At 35.8% G+C, this 22,557-nt stretch overlaps 1 protein-coding gene and 11 non-coding genes across 12 annotated transcripts; all 12 read right to left on the reverse strand.

Moving 5' to 3' along the window:
• Positions 1-3,915: 3,915 nt before the first annotated feature.
• On the reverse strand, positions 3,916-7,713 carry LOC131650370 (protein CURVATURE THYLAKOID 1D, chloroplastic). Its single transcript, XM_058920084.1, has 5 exons — positions 7,477-7,713; positions 7,144-7,358; positions 4,401-4,505; positions 4,239-4,310; positions 3,916-4,154 (listed from the first exon to the last, which is right to left on the reverse strand). Exons 1-5 carry the CDS (start codon positions 7,577-7,579, stop codon positions 4,086-4,088), a joined length of 564 nt encoding a protein of 187 aa, XP_058776067.1. The 5' UTR covers positions 7,580-7,713; the 3' UTR covers positions 3,916-4,085.
• LOC131654506 (small nucleolar RNA snoR128) lies at positions 4,684-4,776 on the reverse strand. Its single transcript, XR_009299531.1, has one exon. It is a non-coding gene; the product is annotated as a small nucleolar RNA snoR128 (small nucleolar RNA).
• Positions 4,898-4,987, reverse strand: LOC131654505 (small nucleolar RNA snoR128). Its single transcript, XR_009299530.1, has one exon. It is a non-coding gene; the product is annotated as a small nucleolar RNA snoR128 (small nucleolar RNA).
• Positions 5,147-5,239, reverse strand: LOC131654504 (small nucleolar RNA snoR128). Its single transcript, XR_009299529.1, has one exon. It is a non-coding gene; the product is annotated as a small nucleolar RNA snoR128 (small nucleolar RNA).
• LOC131654499 (small nucleolar RNA snoR128) lies at positions 5,343-5,433 on the reverse strand. Its single transcript, XR_009299524.1, has one exon. It is a non-coding gene; the product is annotated as a small nucleolar RNA snoR128 (small nucleolar RNA).
• Positions 5,535-5,628, reverse strand: LOC131654496 (small nucleolar RNA snoR128). Its single transcript, XR_009299521.1, has one exon. It is a non-coding gene; the product is annotated as a small nucleolar RNA snoR128 (small nucleolar RNA).
• Positions 5,697-5,790, reverse strand: LOC131654503 (small nucleolar RNA snoR128). Its single transcript, XR_009299528.1, has one exon. It is a non-coding gene; the product is annotated as a small nucleolar RNA snoR128 (small nucleolar RNA).
• Positions 5,863-5,956, reverse strand: LOC131654498 (small nucleolar RNA snoR128). Its single transcript, XR_009299523.1, has one exon. It is a non-coding gene; the product is annotated as a small nucleolar RNA snoR128 (small nucleolar RNA).
• On the reverse strand, positions 6,029-6,122 carry LOC131654500 (small nucleolar RNA snoR128). Its single transcript, XR_009299525.1, has one exon. It is a non-coding gene; the product is annotated as a small nucleolar RNA snoR128 (small nucleolar RNA).
• Positions 6,218-6,311, reverse strand: LOC131654501 (small nucleolar RNA snoR128). The gene has a single exon (XR_009299526.1). It is a non-coding gene; the product is annotated as a small nucleolar RNA snoR128 (small nucleolar RNA).
• On the reverse strand, positions 6,386-6,478 carry LOC131654502 (small nucleolar RNA snoR128). The gene has a single exon (XR_009299527.1). It is a non-coding gene; the product is annotated as a small nucleolar RNA snoR128 (small nucleolar RNA).
• Positions 6,912-7,004, reverse strand: LOC131654497 (small nucleolar RNA snoR128). The gene has a single exon (XR_009299522.1). It is a non-coding gene; the product is annotated as a small nucleolar RNA snoR128 (small nucleolar RNA).
• Positions 7,714-22,557: the final 14,844 nt, after the last annotated feature.

Genomic DNA, 22,557 nt, shown 5'->3' on the forward strand with positions numbered 1-22,557 from the left:
TGGTCCATTTGTTAGGGTTTTCATTTCATCGCATATTTTCATTCAATAAATCGTTGGATGATTTGCATTCAAATTTTGCGCTTTTTGTCTTTCTTTTACTTTATTGCTCAAAATAGCTATGTGTTCTTACACACACCCACGTAACAAATTGCATACACATATCCACTCTGGATCCCGTTGATAACAATTCTGCTATTGCCAATTATGATTTCGAAAATCCTATCTACCAAGCCAAGGACGAAGGTGAGGAAGATTGTGAAATTCCTGGAGAACTTGCTAGACTATTACATCAAGAAGAAAGAGCCATATAATTGCACGAAGAGCCAATCGAGGTTGTGAATCTAGGTACTAAAGAGGACAAGAGAGAAATCAAGATAGGAGCCGATCTAGACAATAGTGGCAAGAATAGATTAATCCAGATGTTACACGACTATGTCGAGATCTTTGCCGGGTCCTACGAAGATTCAGTAAAGGTTAAAGTTATTCAAGAGATGCCCGCTCCACGTACTGAGAAGGAAGTCATAGATTTCTTGGGACATTTGAACTACAATGCAAGATTTATTTCCCGTTTGACCACTACTTGTGAGCCGATATTTAAGTTACTGAAGAAAGATCAGGTAGTGAAATGGAACAACGACTGCCAGATAGCCTTTAACAAGATCAAGGAGTACTTACAAGAACCTCTGATTCTAATGCCACCAATTGAAGGAAGACTCTAATCATGTACCTAACAGTGCTAGAGAACTCGATAGGGTGTGTATTGGGGAAACATGATGAGTCTGGTCAAAAAGAGCACGCAGTATACTACCTTAGCAAAAAGTTTACCGATTGTGAAACAAGATATTCACTGCTTGAGAAAACTTGATACGCTTTGGCATGGGCTGCTCTCCGACTAAGACAGTATATGTTGACTCATACTACCTTATTGATCTTTAAGATGGATCATGTCAAACACATATTTGAGAAACCTGCTCTCTCCGGATGAATAGCAAGATGGCAAATGGTTTTGACAGAGTACGATATTCAGTACGCACCTCAACCGGGGCAACCCCTTTCTCTCCAGTCTATGGTATAGAGGCAGTCTTACCATTGGAAGTTCATATTCCTTCTCTAAGGATCATGAAATATGCAGAGTTGGATGAAGACGAATGGATTCAGACTCGACTTGACCAGATAAACTTAATTAACGAAAAAAGGCTTGCGGCTGTTTGTCATGGCCAGTTATACCAAAAGCGTATGATCAAAGCATTCAACAAGAAAGTCAAACACCAAGTGTACCAGGCCAGTGATTTGGTAATAAAGCGTATCATCCTTCCGCAAGGTGATCCCAGGGGAAAATGGACTCCCACATACGAAGGGTCATTTGTAATCAAGAAAATATTCTCTGGCGGAGCTATGATGCTTACTACTATGGATGGCGAAGATTTTCCGCACCCTGTGAACACGGACATAGTCAAAAAATACTACGCAAAAAGAGACCCGCTAGGTTGACCAGCCTAGGTAAAAATAAGGGCATCCCGGCGAACCAAAAGGGTTCGGACAAAAATTAGGAATATATATATATATATATATATATATATATATATATATATATATATATATATATATATATATATATAGGGCATATCATATGAGAATGACATATTTATGAGAATGTGAGAATGAATCTGAATCATTGGATTTTAAAATAAATGATAGAGATTATGGGTGAATATTTTTTTTCTCTCTCCTACTTCATTTATTTCAAAATGTAGGAGAGAGAGAAAAAAAAGATTCACTCATAATCCCCACCATTTATTTTAAAATCCAATGGTTCAGATTCATTCTCACATTCTCATATAAATATGACATTCTCATATGATATGCCATATATATATATATATATATATATATATATATATATACACTTGGCAAGTCGAAAACCTGAAAAAGGCGGCTTGGCCAAAAAAGAGTGTCTCGGTGGACTGAAAAACCTAAAAAGGAGGTCCAGGCAAAAGTTAGGGATAAAAGCATACGACTATGTCCTGTTGGATCACCTATCTGCTTCCAACCAACTTTATCATCAACGTTCAGTTCGAAAGGCACCGAGCACTTCAATCACCTTCTTCCGACAGCAAGGGATGAAATGCTTGAAGACATAGGGGCAATAGCAAAGTTGAAACTTGATGGGATCATTTCCACATAGTTGTTTTACTTTTTTTATCACTTTGGACTTTTTCAATTTTTACGACAATTTCCTCTTACTAGGATTTTTGTCTCCTTGTACAAAACTGCTTGTTTATAGGCTGATTTTCAAAACCAATACAAGTTTATTTTCAAATTCAAATTTGTTTTATTTTCCCTATTTTGTTTGCATAAACGTCCAATGGTTACTTTGAATAAACATATGCATTTGAATATGATTGATGTTTACCAGAATGCATGAAAAAAAAACAGGATTAGCATTTACTGAAGACTCTAGGAGTTGGTATAATGTTCAAGTTATCCGTAAATCCCCACAGAGTCAGTTTCAGGGAAATATCCCCACAAATTAACCTCCATGGAACTATGTCAACAGAACTATCCCCAACAGAGAGATATAGTCCCCAGCGGGTCTAAGATACTCTCAAGCAGTAATTGGGATATCGTCCAGCAATTCATCTCAGTATCCCCAATAGATAATTCGACTTAATCATCTTCCACAATAAATCCCCTAGAAGACAAGGGAGTTAATCATTTTCCCCAGCATATTGCAGAAACTTCCTCGACGCAGTCTATGAAGTTCCACTCCTCATCAGAGATTATTTCCTCAAAGCAGTCTACCGGATTTTAATTCCCCAACGGAGTTTATTTCTCAAACACTGCAAATTCTCCAGTAAAATTCTTCCCTCCAATAGAGTTTCAAGGTTATCATCCTCAGTAGGTTGAGACTCGTATCTAAAACCTAGTCAGATAGCACATCAGATGGAATGTCCATCTCTTTTTATCCCCTCCGCTTTTATTATAAATAACTTTACAATTCTAATATAAACAGACTTTACAATTCTAATAAATAATTAATAATATTTTATATCTTTAAATATTTATGTGTGAAAAGTCTAAAATAACTTAGTAAAAAATAAAAGTAGTATTATTTATCTCTTCTTTCAATTATTTTAATTTCACTTTTCAAAAAAAAAAAATTTAAATCTTCCATCCTTTAACTTTTTCATAAAATAATAATTATAATTCTTAATTTGTGTGAATTCAATTTAGGAAGAATTTTACTTTTTCATAAAGTAATAATTGTCATTCTTAATTCATGTGAGACTTTACTTCTTTATAAAATAATAATTGGAATTCTTAATTCTTGGGAAATCATCTGTGCATCTTAAATTTTAAGACACAGCGAGAACGTAAATACTTGTAGTCCTTTTTTCCATGTTAAAAACTCAAATTAAGTAGTGAATTTTATAATTTAAGACGGCGGGAGAAAGTAAATACTAGTACTTTTTTTCATGTTAAAAACTCAAATTAAGTACTACAGGCTATATTTTAATCCCATAATAAAAATACACTTCATCAATCTTATAAGTGTTATATTTCTATTTGAGTTTATTTAAATATTTTTATAAAATTATAGTTATATTATGGTCAGCAGAATAATTAAAAAAACTAAGATATAATAAAATAAATTTAAATTGATAGAAAATGTTAATAAATATTTTATGATAGTATAAAAAGGGTAAAGTTGTTTTAACAATTTCATTCTTGTATTATTATTATATAAGACTAATTACAAATTAACTGTTGCAGCAAGCAGAGGCAAAGACAAATTAGTTTTTTAACAAAACTAACATATATTTTTGAGAATTTTTAGACAATCAAAAGCCAGCAGAGAAAAAAACAATGGTTAAATCACAAAAAAAAAAAAATTATAGGAGAACCAGAAGTCCAGAACTTCTAACCCTATGAAACCTTTTTATTAACACAGGAATAGCAATAACAATCCATTTTGGAACAAAAAGTCATTCTTATCGGAGAAGGAAACTCATCAACAGATTCTGTTAACTAGACAAAATCTAACTATACAGTGTACATATAATTTCACTCTTTCACAACAACTATTAATCTTCTGAACCAAAAACTTGTTCCTTGAGTCCCTCTATTATAGAGGACAGCTCATCTCTATTTCTCTGCAGTTTAAGGCATCTGGTTAATAATCTTAGATATAACTAACATGCACATATCAGCAAATATTACTAAAATTTGGTACTCACCTTGAAAAGCAAATATCGGTAAGTAAACCATAATGAATATCCGAGCCCTACAACTTCAAACAGTTTGGGAATCTGGCATATGAATGAACCAGAAACGGTTAGTATTAACAAAGTTGGTTTTTCGAATTAGAAACCTTATCTGATTTAATAACAGTATCACACCACTGGGATAGAATCAATAGCACCGATGACAGCTGAAGTTAGCCAAAGGGTCACTATAGCACCACCACCATACACAGCAAGAGAAGTGGTGTCATTTAAGTCAATCTGAAAAAATTAAAAACAGTGTTAAGACAGTAGAACTATAACAGTCAGTGTTCACAAGATCAAATATGAAACAATTTTTGATAACATGCCATTCATTCAAAGACAACATTAAATCACACAACAGCAATGGATTCAGAGTGGAGGAATAATTAAAACACAAAATTAAACCGATATAGCATTGTTCAGGTAACCGATGAGTTTCGACATGAATGTCAAAGTATCATCAAGCACTCTATGAATGCCATCAATAAACTCAGTTTCATCATAGCAACACAAAATGGAAATTAAGCCTAATCTGGAACAGTTGAAACATAAACAATAGCAAGCATCTTCATCTATCTGCGACACAAGTGATAGATGAACACGTGATAATTAATAGGACATTTTAGAGTTTGCTCAGGTGCTCAGGTTCGACTTGAATGCCAAAATATCATAAAGCACAGTATGAATGTCATCAATAAACTGAGTTTTCATCATAGCAACAAAATATGGAAATCAAGCCAACCTAAAACAGTGGAAATATAGATAAGCATCTTAACCAATCAAGCAAATACATGAGACTTAAAAAAATTTAGAGTCTGCTCAGGTAAGCATCTTAATCAATCAAGCAAATAAATGAGAATTATAATAAAATTTAGAGCCTGCTCAGGTAACCGCTCAGGTTCGACATAAATGCCAAAGTATCATCAAGCAATCTATGAATGCCATCAATAAACTGAGTTTCATCATAGGAACACAACATGGAAATACAGACCTATCTAAAACAGTGGAACCATAAACAATTATGAGCATCTTCATCAATCAAGCAAATACATGAAAAATAATAAAATTTAAAGTTTGCTCAGGTACCCGCTCAGGTACGACATGAATGCCTAAGTATCACCAAGCACTCTGAATGCTATCAATAAACTGAGTTTCATCATAGCAACAAAACATGGAAACTCAACTATCTTAAACAGTGGAACCATAAACAACCATGAGCATCTTCGTCAATCAAGCAAAAACATGAGAATTAATAAATTTTAAGGTTTGCTCAGTTAACCGCTCAGGTTTGACATGAATGCCAAAGTATCATAAAGCTTTCTATAAATGCCATCAATAAACTGAGTTTTCATCATAGCAACAAAATAAGCAAATAAAATCAATCTAAAACAGTGGAAACATGAAATACATGAGAATAAAATTTAGAGTTTGCTCAGGTAACTGCTCAGGTACGACATGAATGCCGAAGTATCACAAAGCACTCTACGAATGCCATCTATACACTGAGTTTTCATCATAGCAACAGAATAAGGAAATCAAACAAATCTATTTCAGTGGAAACATACGATACATGAGAATTAATAAAATTCAGAGTTTGCTCAGGTAACCGCTCAGGTACGACAAGAATGCCGAAGTATCACAAAGCACTTTACGAATGCCATCTATACACTGAGTTTTCATCATAGCAACAGAATAAGGAAATCAAACAAATCTATTACAATGGAAACATACAATACATGAGAATTAATAAAATTCAGAGTTTGCTCAGGTAACCGCTCAGGTACGACAAGAATGCCGAAGTATCACATAGCACTCTACGAATGCCATCAATAAACTGAGTTTTCATCACAGCAACAGAATATGGAAATCAAACCAATCTAAAACAGTGGAAACTTAAAACAAGCTAAAACAGTGGAAACATAAAATGCATGAGAATAATAACATTGAGTTTGCTCAGCTAACCGCTCAGATTCAACATGAAAGCCGAAGTATCACAAAGCACTCTATGAATGCCATCAATAAACTGAGTTTTCATCATAGCAACATAATAAGGAAATCAAATCAATCCTTAAACAGTGAAAACATAAAATACATGAGAATTCAATAGAATTTAAAGTCTGCTCAGGTAACCGCACAGGTTCGACATGACTGCCGAAGTATCACAAAGCACTCTATGAATGCCATCAATAAACTGAGTTTCATCATAGCAACACAACATGGAAACACAAACCATTATAAAAGTAGAAAACAAACACAAACATCCTAATCAATACATCAAAACTCACAATCACTACACTAGTGTGTGCATAGACTAGTGTGTGCAGAGTTAAACGGATTACAAGTACTAAAAAGGCAACCTGATTAAAATGGCCTTTACATTATGCTTATCAGTAAAAAAACTACACTGAACCATCTATCCCCAAATGGAAAGAAAAGCAGTCAAGTTTTCACAATGTTGCATAAATAATATATTGATGCAAAATCATGGAGTTCCTACACAACATACAATCACCCATTTATACTCCATTTATATGCGATAGTACAGGGTAAGCTTAAGTAAAATTCCCACTACTAATAAGAAATGATTTCCAACACTTACGAGCAGAAATGGAAATGAAAAACAAATAGTTAAACAATAAAGAGTTGCTCAGGTAACCGCTCAGGTTCGACATAAATGCCGATGTATCACAAGTAATCTTATGAATACCGTCAATAAACTGAGTTTCATCATAGCAACTCAACATGGAAATACAAGCCAATCTAAAACAGTGGAAAAACAAAAAAAACACATGAATCAAAATTGTCACTTCTCTTAAGATTCAAACACACAGATTCAATATTCAAATTCAAATACTAAAGGGAAAGACAAAACAACCTTTAAATTAAGCTTTTCAAGGAAATCCAACGGCAGGCTTTCTCCATCCGAAGGAAACTCTTCCTTTGGTTCTTCATTCTCCAAAGGTCCATTGTAGCCATTTTTATCAGCCTCCAAAGTAACCACACCATCACGTTTCTCGTTGAAAAATCTACCTGCACCACTTGATGTTTCCTCAGACGCAGTTGCCCTTACATTTCTAAGAAAAACTGACCCTGAAATAATACACAACACAAAACACACGAAAACACAATGAAAATGGAGAGAGAGACAAACGAAACCCTAGTTTCTGGTTAAGAATGAATATTTATTGAAAAAGATTGGAGAACTTACGAGATAAGAGTAGACGATTGGGAGTGGAAGAGGGTTTATGGCGAAATGCGAAGGAATTGGGAAGTTTGGAAAGAGTGAGAGGCTGAACTGTAGAATGCATCATTGTGAATTGTGAACAAGCCGAGGAAGGGTCGGGGAATGGAAGAAATGGGAATTTCTAGCCAGTTATATACAAAATGGCTTCTAGGGTTTTCAAGGTTTTCTTCTCTGTTTTTAATTGTTTTTCTCGGTTTTCTCCGATAGACCGACATGATTTTTTTTTTTTTAAATTACTTTATTTTAATTGTAAACTCAATGATAAACATAAAAAAAAAAAAAAACATGCTTTAACCATTCTACACAATTATATGTAAAATATATATTTTAAAAACCAAATAAAAAAGTGATATGGGCCGGGCCCAAACCCAAGGCAAAGGAGGTCCAATTTTATTCACCAGATAAATAACATCATTTGACCAAAAATATGTCCAAGTACAATTCTCAATTCATAACTAATTATATTCTTACTATTTAAAGATTGTTTTGGACGTTAGACTGTTGATCTTGTAGGTTTATCCTATGCAATCGCACCAAAGTAATATGTGTCACTGCGCAACTCTATTAGAGCAATGTGCATTACCATTTTGAAGATATGCACCAACAATTCTTGTTCCACGACGGAATAATGACTTTGTTTGTGGGAATCGACTGCTGATTCCTACAAATTTCCATTATTAGATCCCCTATTCAATCAAAATTCTCTCTATTCAATCAGATCTCTTCTGATTCAAATCTTAACTCACTTGGTTGATATGCTAAGATGGAAGTAACTACGATTTCCTTTCCAAAAGATCTTTCAAAATCCTCCAGACCGAATTCTTCCTTGGTTTTTGCCATAAACACAATATGTGAAGGTCTATTCAGACAAACAAGGCCTTCTTCGTTTGGATTTAGCGAGTCCACCTCTTTAGGTAAAGAGCAATGTGAAGATAGGTCAACCATGGGGTTTTAAGATGGTGAGAATGTAGACAGGATTCTGAATGATACTCTCCCACTCATCATTACCGCTACCATCGTTAATCATTATGTCTAAGAGATCTTTGTAGATGATGTGAATGGCAAAGTGTAACACCCCAATTCTACCCAAGCATTTAGGCAAGAAAATATCATAGTATAAAAATTTCATACAACGCAATTAGGATGTTACACTAAGTAACCAAACAAACACCTAGAAAACAAACGGACATCAGCGATGCCAAAAGCATACACACCTGCCAATAAAACGATACATAACACACGGAAGATATGAACATATATATATATATATATATATATATATATATATATATATATATATATATATATATATATATACGTATAGCTCTCACTCTCAAAGAGGAGTTTTCCAAAATAAAGTGTTTACAATACACGATGGCACGTTATCACATATACATATTCAAAAGAGTCATATACAAATAAATAACAACAGACTCCCGACTACCCGGTGTTACGTATCAGGGCGACCGACAAGACCAACTGGAGAACTACCTCTTCCAAAAGACTCCCAAAGCGGCTAATCTGCAGGATGCCACTCAAGCATCAAATCAGCAGAAGGGTGAGAATATAATTCATAATGAAAAGCATGATAAATATAGTAATGCCAACAAGTATCATCAAGAATCATACAACAAGGTAATTCACTCATTTAACCACAATCGATATATAAGTAATGCGACACATGAATGATAACATAAATTATAAAGACAGACAATGATGAATGAGACTCGACTATGCATATGCATGTGGTACCAAATCCGGAGTAAACTCCTCCTTGTCATTATGACAAATACACCTGGCTGAGCATTATGTTGGGACTTTATTCCACTCATGAAGCCCGCAGGCTGTCGTCATCGAGCATGTAGCTCCCACTGATGACCTCTTGCCACTCAGGCTAATATACCGTTACCGAGCATTAAGCTCCTACTGGTAACCAATGCCCGCAGGTCATCTGTTAACAGCATTCCGCCATTAACTTATTGAAATGTTATGATGCGCAAATATATGACTCTATTACATGACAACAACATCATCAACAATATAACACGATCATACACTCACGTTACATTGTTTATATTCTATCCAAAAGGATACATCACCAATTAATAACATCGTTATCAATTATATCACATCAAATTAACATTGGCCATCGGCCCACAACTTCATCAATACATCATCAACAAGTTGTAATAACAACAATTCAACAATGATAATACATCATTCTCATAACAACAATTACTTGCCATAAGGCCACACATCATGTTAACAACAAACAACCAAACATCGTCACATATCAAGAATGAACATTCATTAATACATAACACATATGAACATGGTTTCATGTTATCGACAACTAATCACATACCTCGTACCAATACGTTAACATTCACACAACACATCATCATGATTTATCATGCACTAGTTTACAAAACCATTTATGAAAATCAACCAACCACTACTACATCCTACATCATCATATAGAGCATGGAAATAGATTCCCAACGTTTCAAACGACACATAAAACGAACACCCGAGTTAAAAGATACAATTTTTCAAAGTTTGGTAAACATAAACATACTTCATAAGTTAACCCTACATAGTTCTATCACTAAATCCTAATAAAAATAATAGGATACTACATCCTATGAATCATTTTACTAGATCATTGTATAGTTCATTGCGTTAGCTTTCCAACGCTTCGAACGGCGACAAAATCGGAGTTACGGTCCAAGAGTTACGAAGTTTCAAAGTTTTGGAAAAATAAAATATGTTGTTGGCCGCTCAGCGGGCCGCTTAGGCCGCTAAGCGGAAATTCCAGAAACGGACCAACGAAAACTCCGCTCAGCGAACCTGAGGCCGCTTAGAGGACATGAGAAAAACCAGAAAAAGCCCAGCACGAACAGAACTGTCTCAAGCCCCTTATACCCACCAAAACCACTTCAAAACATCATTATAACATCAATACAACACATACATACCATAGAAACAACCCAACATCAAACTTTTCATGGTTGATTCATCAATCTTTCTCAAACCCTAACATTATCTCCAAACTCAAACAAGCCATGGAAATGGAAAACAAACATGATAAATGAAGATATTTATCATCATATTACACATACACACCACAAAATCATGTTTATAACTTCAAAACTCACAATCCACCATTGTTGGTCAAGCATAGAAATGAACAAGAACAAGAACAAAAACACAACAAAACTATAAGAATCATACATTCAAGATAAATTAGATTCACCCCTTACCTTGGATTTGTTATTGGATCAAGGTTTGTTTTGATCTCCACAAAATCTCTTTTCCTCTTCTTCTTCTCTTTCTCTCTTCCTTTTCCTTTTCTTCTTTCTTTTGTTTTTCTTTTCCTTTCTATCTCTCTTATCTCTTTTCTTATAAAGAAAATATCTATTTTACGGTCTAAACTCAATTGCTCAGAAAAACCCCAAAACGCCGAATATTACCTTAATAATATTTCTAGTACCAAAAATATGAAAACCTTCAATTAAATATTAGTTCGCCATCCCGAACTAATACCGACTGAAACGACTCCAAAAACGGTAAAATTCCAATAAATGTCCAAATTAAGCATATACTTATTTTTCCGGGCGTTACAACTCTCCCCCACTTAGAACATTTCCGTCCTCGGAAATATCCCAACGCAAACAAACCTGGATACGCTCTCGCATCCGACTAACCAACTATCAAGCCACAGAAGCAACGACACAATCTGCACCAACAACGAATCACTCTAGCTAAAAGCAAAACAACCAAAACACAACAACGACAACGAGATGCAATGCCCATACAATGCACTCATCGACTAACACCAAAACACAAGAAATAACCAAGACACAAACAACAACCCGGTCGCACAACATCCAAACAACCATGCCAAGACATAACAGTCAAACATGTAACCAAAACATCTGGTGGTCTTATAATTCCTACCACATCCACTGTCCAAAATTTGAACTCTAACAATTCATACAACACATACGAGCCGCGTCGTTTCACGCTCCCGATGCGCACTCTGATTCCCCACAACAAACAGATTTACCAATTTCATAACCATCTTCCAGCTCTTTCTAGCATTCACCAGAAACTCATGTTCTCTCTTAACATACTCAACCCCTTAATCTGCTGTGTCAGCTCGCACACCAGACAAAAGTCTTTGTATTATCCAATCAAAGGCAAAAAGCTAATCCAAACACATCCTTGTTTCACAACACAAGCCCTCATAGATCCTTAAGTGACCAAATCGTCCTCTCAGTCTGACCATCCGTTTGAGGTTGATACGCCAAACTCAAACGCAACTTCGTACCCAAAGTACTTTGCGAACCTTCTCAAAATTTCAGAAATAAACCTCGGATCTCAATCTGAACAATACCTTTCGAAACACCATGCAAACAAACAAACCAACAAACAATTTTATTAACATACACTCGCCAGTACTTCCATCGGTTAATCCATTCTTATCGAAATAAAGTGAGCAGATTTCGTCAATATATCCACAATGACCCAAATCGCCTCACAATTACTCGAGGTCCTCGGTAAACCAGAAACAAAATCCATAGAAATGCTATTCCACTTCTACTCAGGAGTGGATAACAGTTACATGAAACCAGACGACTCCTGACAAGTCAAACACAAATAAACAAATCCCTTCATATCCTTCTTCATTACCCTGCCACTAAAAATGACCTTCTCAAATCTTGATACATCTTAGTAGCATCAGGATGAATACTCAAATCACTACGACGTACCTCATCCAAAGTCCTCTTTTCAAATCCGAACATTAGGAATACAAACTTGATCATGACATCCCATGACATTGCTCTTATCAATCCGGAGATCACCATCTTTATCTTTGACTAATAAATGTCATCTTATCAACCCATTCAAATCCGATTTCTGACCTTTTCTAATCTCATCAAGAATACCATAAGTAAGCTTTCACATATAAAGCTCAACACTTGAAGAAGTCGCTTTACAGACCCAACTCAAATCTCACAACTGTTTCAAATATCACAATACTCGAATCATCGACATAGACGTATGCAATGGTTTCTCATATTCAACTCGTTCTGATCAAACGAATACTTCAAACTCTTGTAGTCACTTACACACACAAATCTCGATCTGAATAATTAGTGCCTTCAAATTTCCCAAACAGAAATAACAACTTCCAACTCTAAATCTTGTGACAGATAAATCCTTTCAAAAATCTTAACTTGCATAAAAGCATAAACCACCACTTACCCCTTTCTGCATTAGAACTTCTTGAAAACCCAACAAAGAAACATCCCAAAACACCACAAACAGTTCTAACAAATCCGGAAAAATCAAAATAGGAGTGATAGTCAACCTCCTCTTAAACCCTTGAACATTCACTCCACTCAACCAAAAACTCACATAAGGAAACCTAGCAAACAACTTCTTCTTCCCAACACGGACAAAACAATTCTCAAATACTTAGCATGATCATCTTCACACTGATGATACCCATACTTCAAATCAAACTTGCAAAACAAACAAGCTCAAACCAACTTGATCCGTCAAAATATCAAACCTCGAAAGTGGATACTTTTCCTTAATTTTCACTTTTCTCAATTGTCTAAAATCAACACAAAGCCTCATAGAACCTTCCTTCCTAACCAACAAAACACGTGCACCCTACGGCGACACACTCGAACGAACAAACCTCTTCTCAAGAAAATCCTTAAGTTGACTCCTCAACTCTTTCAACTCAAAAGTTGGCATCCGATACGAAACCCTCGACACAACAATAGTTCTAGGAACTAAATCCATCAAAACAGAACTCCAAGACATAATTCCTCTTTTCGACGATGAATCACTTAAACCTTCAAGAAACACTTATACAAATGCGCAACTATCCGCAATTCCCACAATTGCTCTTCCTCAAGAACATCCAAAGTTGTCGACAACATAATCAACATCGTACCACCTTGCACCGACTCATTCACTTCCAATATTATCAAACTAGCCAGATAAGGCTATCACGTCCAGTACGATCCCGTCTACTATCAACAAGAGATTAAGGGTGATCAAGTCCTCAATTTGTCAATAGGTAGCCGAAAATCATAATAGAGTATAAACTATCAGTACCAACATTAATAATATTCTTTTCCAACTTTTGCTCATAGCACAGAAGCACTATGATTCCATAATTCACAAATCTCTCAAGATCATCTGAACCAGCCAATCCGACGTCTTGTAGCTACGTACTAAAACACTTCTAACAATATCTCAAAACAAAATTCCTGAGATCCTACTCAACTCTTCATACTCCTAATTCTTACTCGAGTTCCAAAACATTTCCAACAACGTCAATAACTCCTACCACCGTCTCAAGTACTTACCAAAAATCCTACAACAAGGCCTACCATAATACTTTCCTTAATCATTGATCCAACAACGACACCTCACACAAGGCTACTCAAACAACAACTTCACAGTCCATCAGTAGCGTTAGAGCATCACAACTCTCTAAATTCCATTCCTTAGAAATAACCAAAATCTACTCCGTGACACTCCAACTTGATTAACAACCAAAGTTTTAAGTCCAAGTCACCTTCACTTCAAAAAACAACAAATTCCAACAACACTAGTACTGCTGCCCTCGGTAGCATACTAACATCTTGCAACTTAAACATATCCGAGAAGCATATCTTCTCCCCCACTTAGCTTCAAACCATTCCTGCATACAACTGACTAGAGGCACAACAAGTGCTGACAGTGCTCCACACACTTATCACATACTGAGGAATTAAACAACATTAGACAACACTGGCCGGAGAGACCGACCTGCTCTGATACCACTAATGTAACACCCCAATTCTACCCAAGCATTTAGGCAAGAAAATATCAGAGTATTAAAATTTCATACAACGCAATTAGGATGTTACACTAAGTAACCAAACAAACACCTAGAAAACAAACGGACATCAGCGATGCCAAAAGCATACACACCTGCCAATAAAACGATACATAACACACGGAAGATATGAACATATATATATATATATATATATATATATATATATATATATATATATATATATATATATACGTATAGCTCTCACTCTCAAAGAGGAGTTTTCCAAAATAAAGTGTTTACAATACACGATGGCATGTTATCACATATACATATTCAAAAGAGTCATATACAAATAAATAACAACAGACTCCCGACTACCCGGTGTTACGTATCAGAGCGACCGACAAGACCAACTGGAGAACTACCTCTTCCAAAAGACTCCCAAAGCGGCTAATCTGCAGGATGCCACTCAAGCATCAAATCAGTAGAAGGGTGAGAATATAATTCATAATGAAAAGCATGATAAATATAGTAATGCCAAAAAGTATCATCAAGAATCATACAACAAGGTAATTCACTCATTTAACCACAATCGATATATAAGTAATGCGACACATGAATGATAACATAAATTATAAAGACAGACAATGATGAATGAGACTCGACTATGCATATGCATGTGGTACCAAATCCGGAGTAAACTCCTCCTTGTCATTATGACAAATACACCTGGCCGAGCATTATGCTGGGACTTTATTCCACTCAGGAAGCCCGCAAGCTGTCGTCATCGAGCATGTAGCTCCCACTGATGATCTCTTGCCACTCAGGCTAATATACCGTTACCGAGCATTAAGCTCCTGCTGGTAACCAATGCCCGCAGGCCATCTGTTAACAGCATTCCGCCATTAACGTATTAAAATGTTATGATGCGCAAATATATGACTCTATTACATGACAACAACATCATCAACAATATAACACGATCATACACCCACATTACATCGTTTATATTCTATCCAAAAGGATACATCACCAATTAATAACATCGTTATCAATCACATCACATCAAATTAATATTGGCCATCGGCCCACAACTTCATCAATACATCATCAACAAGTTGTAATAACAACAATTCAACAATGATAATACATCATTCTCATAACAACAATTACTTGCCATAAGGCCACACATCATGTTAACAATAAACAACTAAACATCGTCACATATCAAGAATAAACATTCATTAATACATAACACATATGAACATGGTTTCATGTTATCGACAACTAATCACATACCTCGTACCAATACGTTAACATTCACACAACACATCATCATGATTTATCATGCACTAGTTCACAAAACCATTTATGAAAATCAACCAACCACTACTACATCCTACATCATCATATAGAGCATGGAAATAGATTCCTAACGTTTCAAACGACACATAAAACGAACACCCGAGTTAAAAGATACGATTTTTCAAAGTTTGGTAAACACAAACATAATTCATAAGTTAACCCTACATAGTTCTATCACTAAATCCTAATAAAAATAATAGGATACTACATCCTATGAATCATTTTACTAGATCATTGCATAGTTCATTGCGTTAGCTTTCCAACGCTACGAACGGCGACCAAATCGGAGTTACGGTCCAAGAGTTACGAAGTTTCAAAGTTTTGGAAAAATAAAATATGCTGTTGGCCGCTCAGCGGGCCGCTTAGGCCGCTAAGCGGAAATTCCAGAAACGGACCAATGAAAACTCCGCTCAGCGAACCTGAGGCCGCTTAGCGGACCTGAGAAAAACCAGAAAAATCCCAGCACGAACAGAACTGTCTCAAGCCCCTTATACCCACCAAAACCACTTCAAAACATCATTATAACATCAATACAACACATACATACCATAGAAACAACCCAACATCAAACTTTTCATGGTTGATTCATCAATCTTTCTCAAACCCTAACATTATCTTCAAACTCAAACAAGCCATGGAAATGGAAAACAAACATGATCAATGAAGATATCTATCATCATACTACACATACACACCACAAAATCATGTTTATAACTTCAAAACTCACAATCCACCATTGTTAGTCAAGCATAGAAATGAACAAGAACAAGAACAAAAACACAACAAAACTATGAGAATCATACATTCAAGATAAATTAGATTCACCCCCTTACCTTGGATTTGTTCTTGGATCAAGGTTTGTTTTGATCTCCACAAAATCTCTTTTCCTCTTCTTCTTCTCTTTCTCTCTTCCTTTTCCTTTTCTTCTTTCTTTTGTTTTTCTTTTTCTTTCTATCTCTCTTATCTCTTTTCTTATAAAGAAAATATCTATTTTACGGTCTAAACTCAATTGCTCAGAAAAACCCCAAAACGCCGAATATCACCTTAATAATATTTCTAGTACCAAAAATATGAAAACCTTCAATTAAATATTAGTCCGCCATCCCGAACTAATACCGACTGAAACGACTCCAAAAACGGTAAAATTCCAATAAACGTCCAAATTAAGCATATACTTATTTTTCCGGGCGTTACACAAAGTCTTGTGGCATTCAACATTAGTTGACTTCTCCTTACGGACAAGTGTACTTGCCAGCCTACTTGGGGGAATGGAGCAATTATTGGGTCTGGACTCTCTTCCTATGCGGAGAAAGGCTCAAATTAATTAACCCATTTGTCTAACTTATTTAAGTGGAGAGAAAAATGGGCACAAAATCAGCTACAAGAGAGAGAGAGAGAGAGAACCTTATTCCAGTTTTTCTGCAACCAATTTCTCTAAATTAGTGATTTTGGATTCGTTAACCGTTGGATCTGTAACACCCTTTAAACCCCACGGCAAATATAGTGCATAAATTAGAGTCAAACATGCATATCAAGAGAGTGTCACATGTATTTCAAAATACAACAAAACAAAAAACGGCATAAAGCCTCTGGTCGTGTTCATAACACACGTTTAATATCATGTTTCATATGTACATTAGAGCAGAATAATAAAACGATATCAATCATTGTTAGAACAAGAATTGTTCTGATCAATATTCTTTGTTTTGATGATAACATTATGTATGAATTTTGTATAAGACAATGCGGTACTCAAATTCTTTGCATTTTCCATTTCAGGAAATATATAGAGTATGCACAAATCAGCGCTCAGAAGCAACTGACTCAGAAAGTTCTGGATGGCTTCATCAGAACATGCTCTGGCAAGACATCAGAAGATGGTCATGCAGAATCAGAACATGAAATGGAAAGCATCAGAAGATTGGAAGCCAGAAGAACAAGCTCTGAAGTTCTGAATGGTATCACGCTCAAAGCTCTTCAAAGTCAGAAGACAGAAGATGCTCTGCACCAAAGCTGATGGCTCTGATATTCAAATGTTGTTATCTACAAAATCTGAGTCCAGAAGAAAGTACAAGATGAAAGGTTGTAACGTCTAATCTCTGACTGACAAAAGGAACGTTAGAAGCTACAAAAGGCAAAGTCAGTAAAAGCAGCAAAAGCAAGGCTCGAGGTAGTTGACAAAAGTGTGAAACATTAAATGCAGCATTGTACTATTCACGCAAAGCATTAAATGCCCCCAATGGTCATTTCCTCTCAACGCCTATAAATAGAAGTTCTCATCAGAAGCTGAATACAACACTTGCGCAAATATATAGAAACGCTGTCAAATTCAAAGCTTACGAACTTCATCTTCAACCTCACAAACTCTTGTAATATTTAGTGAGTGTTAAGCTTAGAACTTAAGAGAAATATCACAGTTGTGATTACAGCTTTATTAGAAGCATTCAAACTCTTGTAAACTTTATTTTACATTGATTGTAAAAGAATTCCTAAAGTGATCAAGTTGTGATATGTAGACTCTAAAAGACTTAGAGGGTATCTAAGTGGAAAACCATTGTAATCAGTTGGATTAGTGGATTAAATCCTCAGTTGAGGTAAATCACTCTAAGGGGATGGACTGGAGTAGATTGGTTAACAACGAACCAGGATAAAAATCATTGTGTTTATTGTTTTTATCTTCTAAGTTTTTGAGATACACTTATTCAACCCCCCCCCCCTTTCTAAGTGATTTTTTATCCTTCAATTGGCATCAGAGCGTCGGTTCTAGGTGCAAGCACTTAACCGTGTTAGACAAAAGATTCAGGGAGAAAAACACAAAGTCAAAATGGTTGAAACAACTTCATCTACTCCTACTCCTGAACAAAACAACAATGGTAATGGAAGCAATAGTTTTAATGGCTATAATAGACCACCAGTTTTTGATGCTGAAAACTTTGAGTATTGGAAAGATAGACTCGAAAGTTACTTTCTTTGTCAAGATGGTGACTTATGAGATCTAGTGCTGGATGGTTACACACATCCTGTTAATGCTCAAGGTGTCAATATTTCTAGACAAGCCATGAGTGATGCTCAAAAGAAAGACTTCAAGAATCATCACAAGTCTAGAACCATATTGCTAAATGCTATCTCTCATGCTGAGTATGAAAAGATAACAAACAGAGAAACAACTCATGATATCTTTGAATCCTTAAAGATGACTCATGAGGGTAATGCTCAAGTAAAGGAGACAAAGGCCTTGGCTCTAATCCAGAAGTATGAAGCATTCAAGATGGAGGAAGATGAGAACATTGAAGCAATGTTTTCAAGATTCCAGACTCTGACTGCTGGATTGAGAGTGCTAGATAAAGGCTACACCAAAGCTGATCATGTAAAGAAGATCATCAGAAGCTTACCCAGAAGATGGGGACCCATGGTGACTGCATTCAAGATTGCTAAGAATCTGAATGAAGTGTCTCTTGAGGAGCTGATCAGTGCCCTGAGGAGTCATGAAATAGAGCTGGATGCAAACGAACCTCAGAAGAAAGGTAAGTCCATTGCATTAAAATCTAGTAATAAAAAATGCACTAACGCTTTTCAGGCTGAAGAAGAAGATTCTGAAGAGTCAGAATCAGAAGAAGAAGAAGAAAATGAACTGTATCTAATATCTAGAAGAGTAAATCAACTCTGGAAAAGCAAGCAGAGAAAGTTCAAGAACTTCAAGAACTTCAAAAGGCCTGAAAAAGGAGAATCTTCTAGACACAAAAGATCTGACAAGAAGAAGGTGACGTGCTATGAGTGCAAGGAACCTAGACATTACAAGAATGAGTGTCCAAAGCTTCAGAGGGAAAAGCCCAAGAAAAGATTTGAAAAGAAGAAAGGCTTAATGGCTACTTGGGATGACTCAGATTCTTCTGATCAAGAGTCAGACTCTGAAGATGAGCAGGCAAACATAGCACTGATGGCCACTGTTGATGATGAATCAGAATCTACATCAGACTCAGATTCTGAAGAGGTGTTTTCTAAACTTTCTAGAGATGAGTTAGTTTCCAGCTTAACTGAACTTCTGGAAATCAAGGCTAAACTTAGTATCAAATACAAAAAGCTGAAAAAGCTCTTTGCATCTGAAACTAAGAAACTTGAATTAGAAAATTCTGAACTGAAAGAAAAAGTTTTAAAACAATCTAAAGATGTTGAATCATCTTCAAGTTCAGAAAAGTCTATTCCAAGTGTGAACAATATTCTTAAGGAATATGACTTGAGTTTCAGAAAGTTTCTATCTAGAGGTACAGGCAGAAGTCAACTAGCCTCTATGATATATGGTGTAAGTGGAAACAAGAGAATAAGCATAGGCTATGAGGGTGAAACCCCATATAAACTTGAACCTGTTGATGATATGGTTATTACATACAAACCTTTGTATGATCAGTTCAAGTTTGGCCATTCTCATGATATAAAGCACACATCTAACTCTAAGAGTTTCCACATAACACACACCAAGAAATATGATGCGCACACAAGAAAATCTTATGATAAATCCTGTGCTAAACCTCAGTTCAATCAGAACTTGAGAAGGACTAACCCAAAAGGACCCAAAAGAATGTGGGTACCTAAGGAAAAGATTATCCTTGTTGCAGATCTCCTTCAAGGCTCAAAAGACAAAGGGAAACATGTCATGGTACCTGGACTCTGGGTGCTCACGACACATGACGGGAAGAAGGTCTATGTTCCAAGACCTGGAGCTTAAATCTGTTGGAGAAGTTAAGTTTGGAGGGAACCAGAAAGGCAAGATCATTGGCTCTGGAACCATATGCATTGGTAACTCTCCCTCTATAAATAAGGTTCTCTTAGTAGATGGATTAGCTCATAACTTATTGTCCATAAGTCAATTAAGTGACAATGGTTATGACATTATCTTCAATCAAAAGTCTTATAAAGCTATCAGTCAGAAGGATGGCTCTATCCTATTTACAGGCAAGAGAAAGAACAACATTTATAAGATTGATCTTTATGATCTTAAGAATCAAAAGGTTACTTGCCTTATGTCTGTTAGTGAAGAGCAGTAGGTCTGGCACAAAAGATTAGGTCATGCTAGTTTGAGAAAGATTTCTCAGATTAACAAACTTAATCTGGTCAGAGGACTCCCTAATTTGAAATATAAATCAGATGCTCTTTGCGAAGCATGTCAGAAAGGGAAGTTTTCAAAACCTGCATTCAAGTCTAAAAATGTTGTCTCTTCCTCTAGGCCGCTAGAACTTCTGCACATTGATCTTTTTGGCCCAGTCAAAACAACATCAATCAGAGGGAAGAAATATGGATTAGTCATCGTAGACGACTATAGCAAATGGACATGGGTAAAGTTCTTGAAACACAAGCATGAGCCACATACTGTGTTCTTTGACTTCTGCACTCAGATTCAATCTGAGAAGGAATGCAAAATCATAAAGGTCAGAAGTGATCATGGTGGAGAATTTGAGAACAGATTCTTTGAAATTTATTTCAAAGAAAATGGTATTGCCCATGATTTCTCTTGTCCTAGAACTCCACAGCAAAATGGAGTTGTAGAACGAAAGAATATGACTCTACAAGAAATGGCCAGAACCATGATCAATGAAACCAATATGGCTAAGCATTTCTGGGAAGAAGCAATTAACACTGCATGTTATATTCAAAATAGAATCTCCATAAGACCTATTCTAAGTAAGACTCCTTATGAATTGTGGAAGAACAGAAAGCCCAACATTTCCTATTTCCATCCATTTAGATGTGTATGCTATATTATGAATACTAAAATCATCTGCATAAGTTTGATTCTAAAGCTCAGAAGTGTTTTCTACTTGGATATTCTGAACGCTCAAAAGGCTATAGAGTATACAATACTGAAACTCTTGTAGTTAAAGAATCAATCAATATCAGATTTGATGATAAGCTTGGTCTTAAAAAGCCAAAGCAGTTTGAGAATTTTGCAGATATTGAAATCTCTAACTCAGATCAAGAAGAACCCAGAAGCAAAGTTTCAGAAGATCAAGTTGCTGCCTCTTTAGAGAATCTCAGAATATCTGAAGAGCCTACACCCAGAAAATCTTCTGGACTCAACTCTACTCATCCAGAAGATGTTATCATTGGAAACAAAGATGATCCTATCAGAACAAAATGTCAATTTGGTCTAGTATCTCTGATTGAGCCAACTTTTGTTGATCAAGCTCTGGAAGTTGCTGACTGGATAATTGCCATGCAAGAAGAACTAAATCAGTTTACAAGGAATGATGTTTGGGATCTGGTTCCAAGACCAAAAGGATTTAATATCATTGGAACTAAGTGGGTCTTCAGAAACAAGCTAAGTGAAAAAGGAGAAGTTGTAAGAAACAAAGCCAGGCTGGTTGCTCATGGCTATAGTCATCAAGAAGGCATTGACTATACAGAAATCTTTGCACCAGTGGCCAGGTTAGAATCTATTCGCTTATTAATTTCATTTGCCGCTCAGAATAACATCACTCTATATCAGATGGATGTTAAGAGTGCCTTCTTAAATGGTTATATAAATGAAGAAGTATATGTCCACCAACCTCCTGATTTTGAAGACTCTAAGTCTCCATAACATGTTTTCAAACTTAAGAAATCATTATATGGCCTGAAGCAAGCTCCTAGAGCTTGGTATGAAAGATTAAGTTCTTTCCTTCTGGATAATGGTTTCACTAGAGGACAAGTGGATACAACTCTCTTTTGTAAAACCTTTAAAAAGGATATTTTAATTTGTCAAATATATGTTGATGATATTATATTTGGAACATCTAATGCTACACTTGGAAAGGAGTTTGCTAAGTCTATGCAGGCAGAGTTTGAAATGAGCATGA

Source organism: Vicia villosa, linkage group LG2 (assembly GCF_029867415.1).
Source record: "Vicia villosa cultivar HV-30 ecotype Madison, WI linkage group LG2, Vvil1.0, whole genome shotgun sequence".
NCBI lineage: Eukaryota > Viridiplantae > Streptophyta > Magnoliopsida > Fabales > Fabaceae > Vicia > Vicia villosa.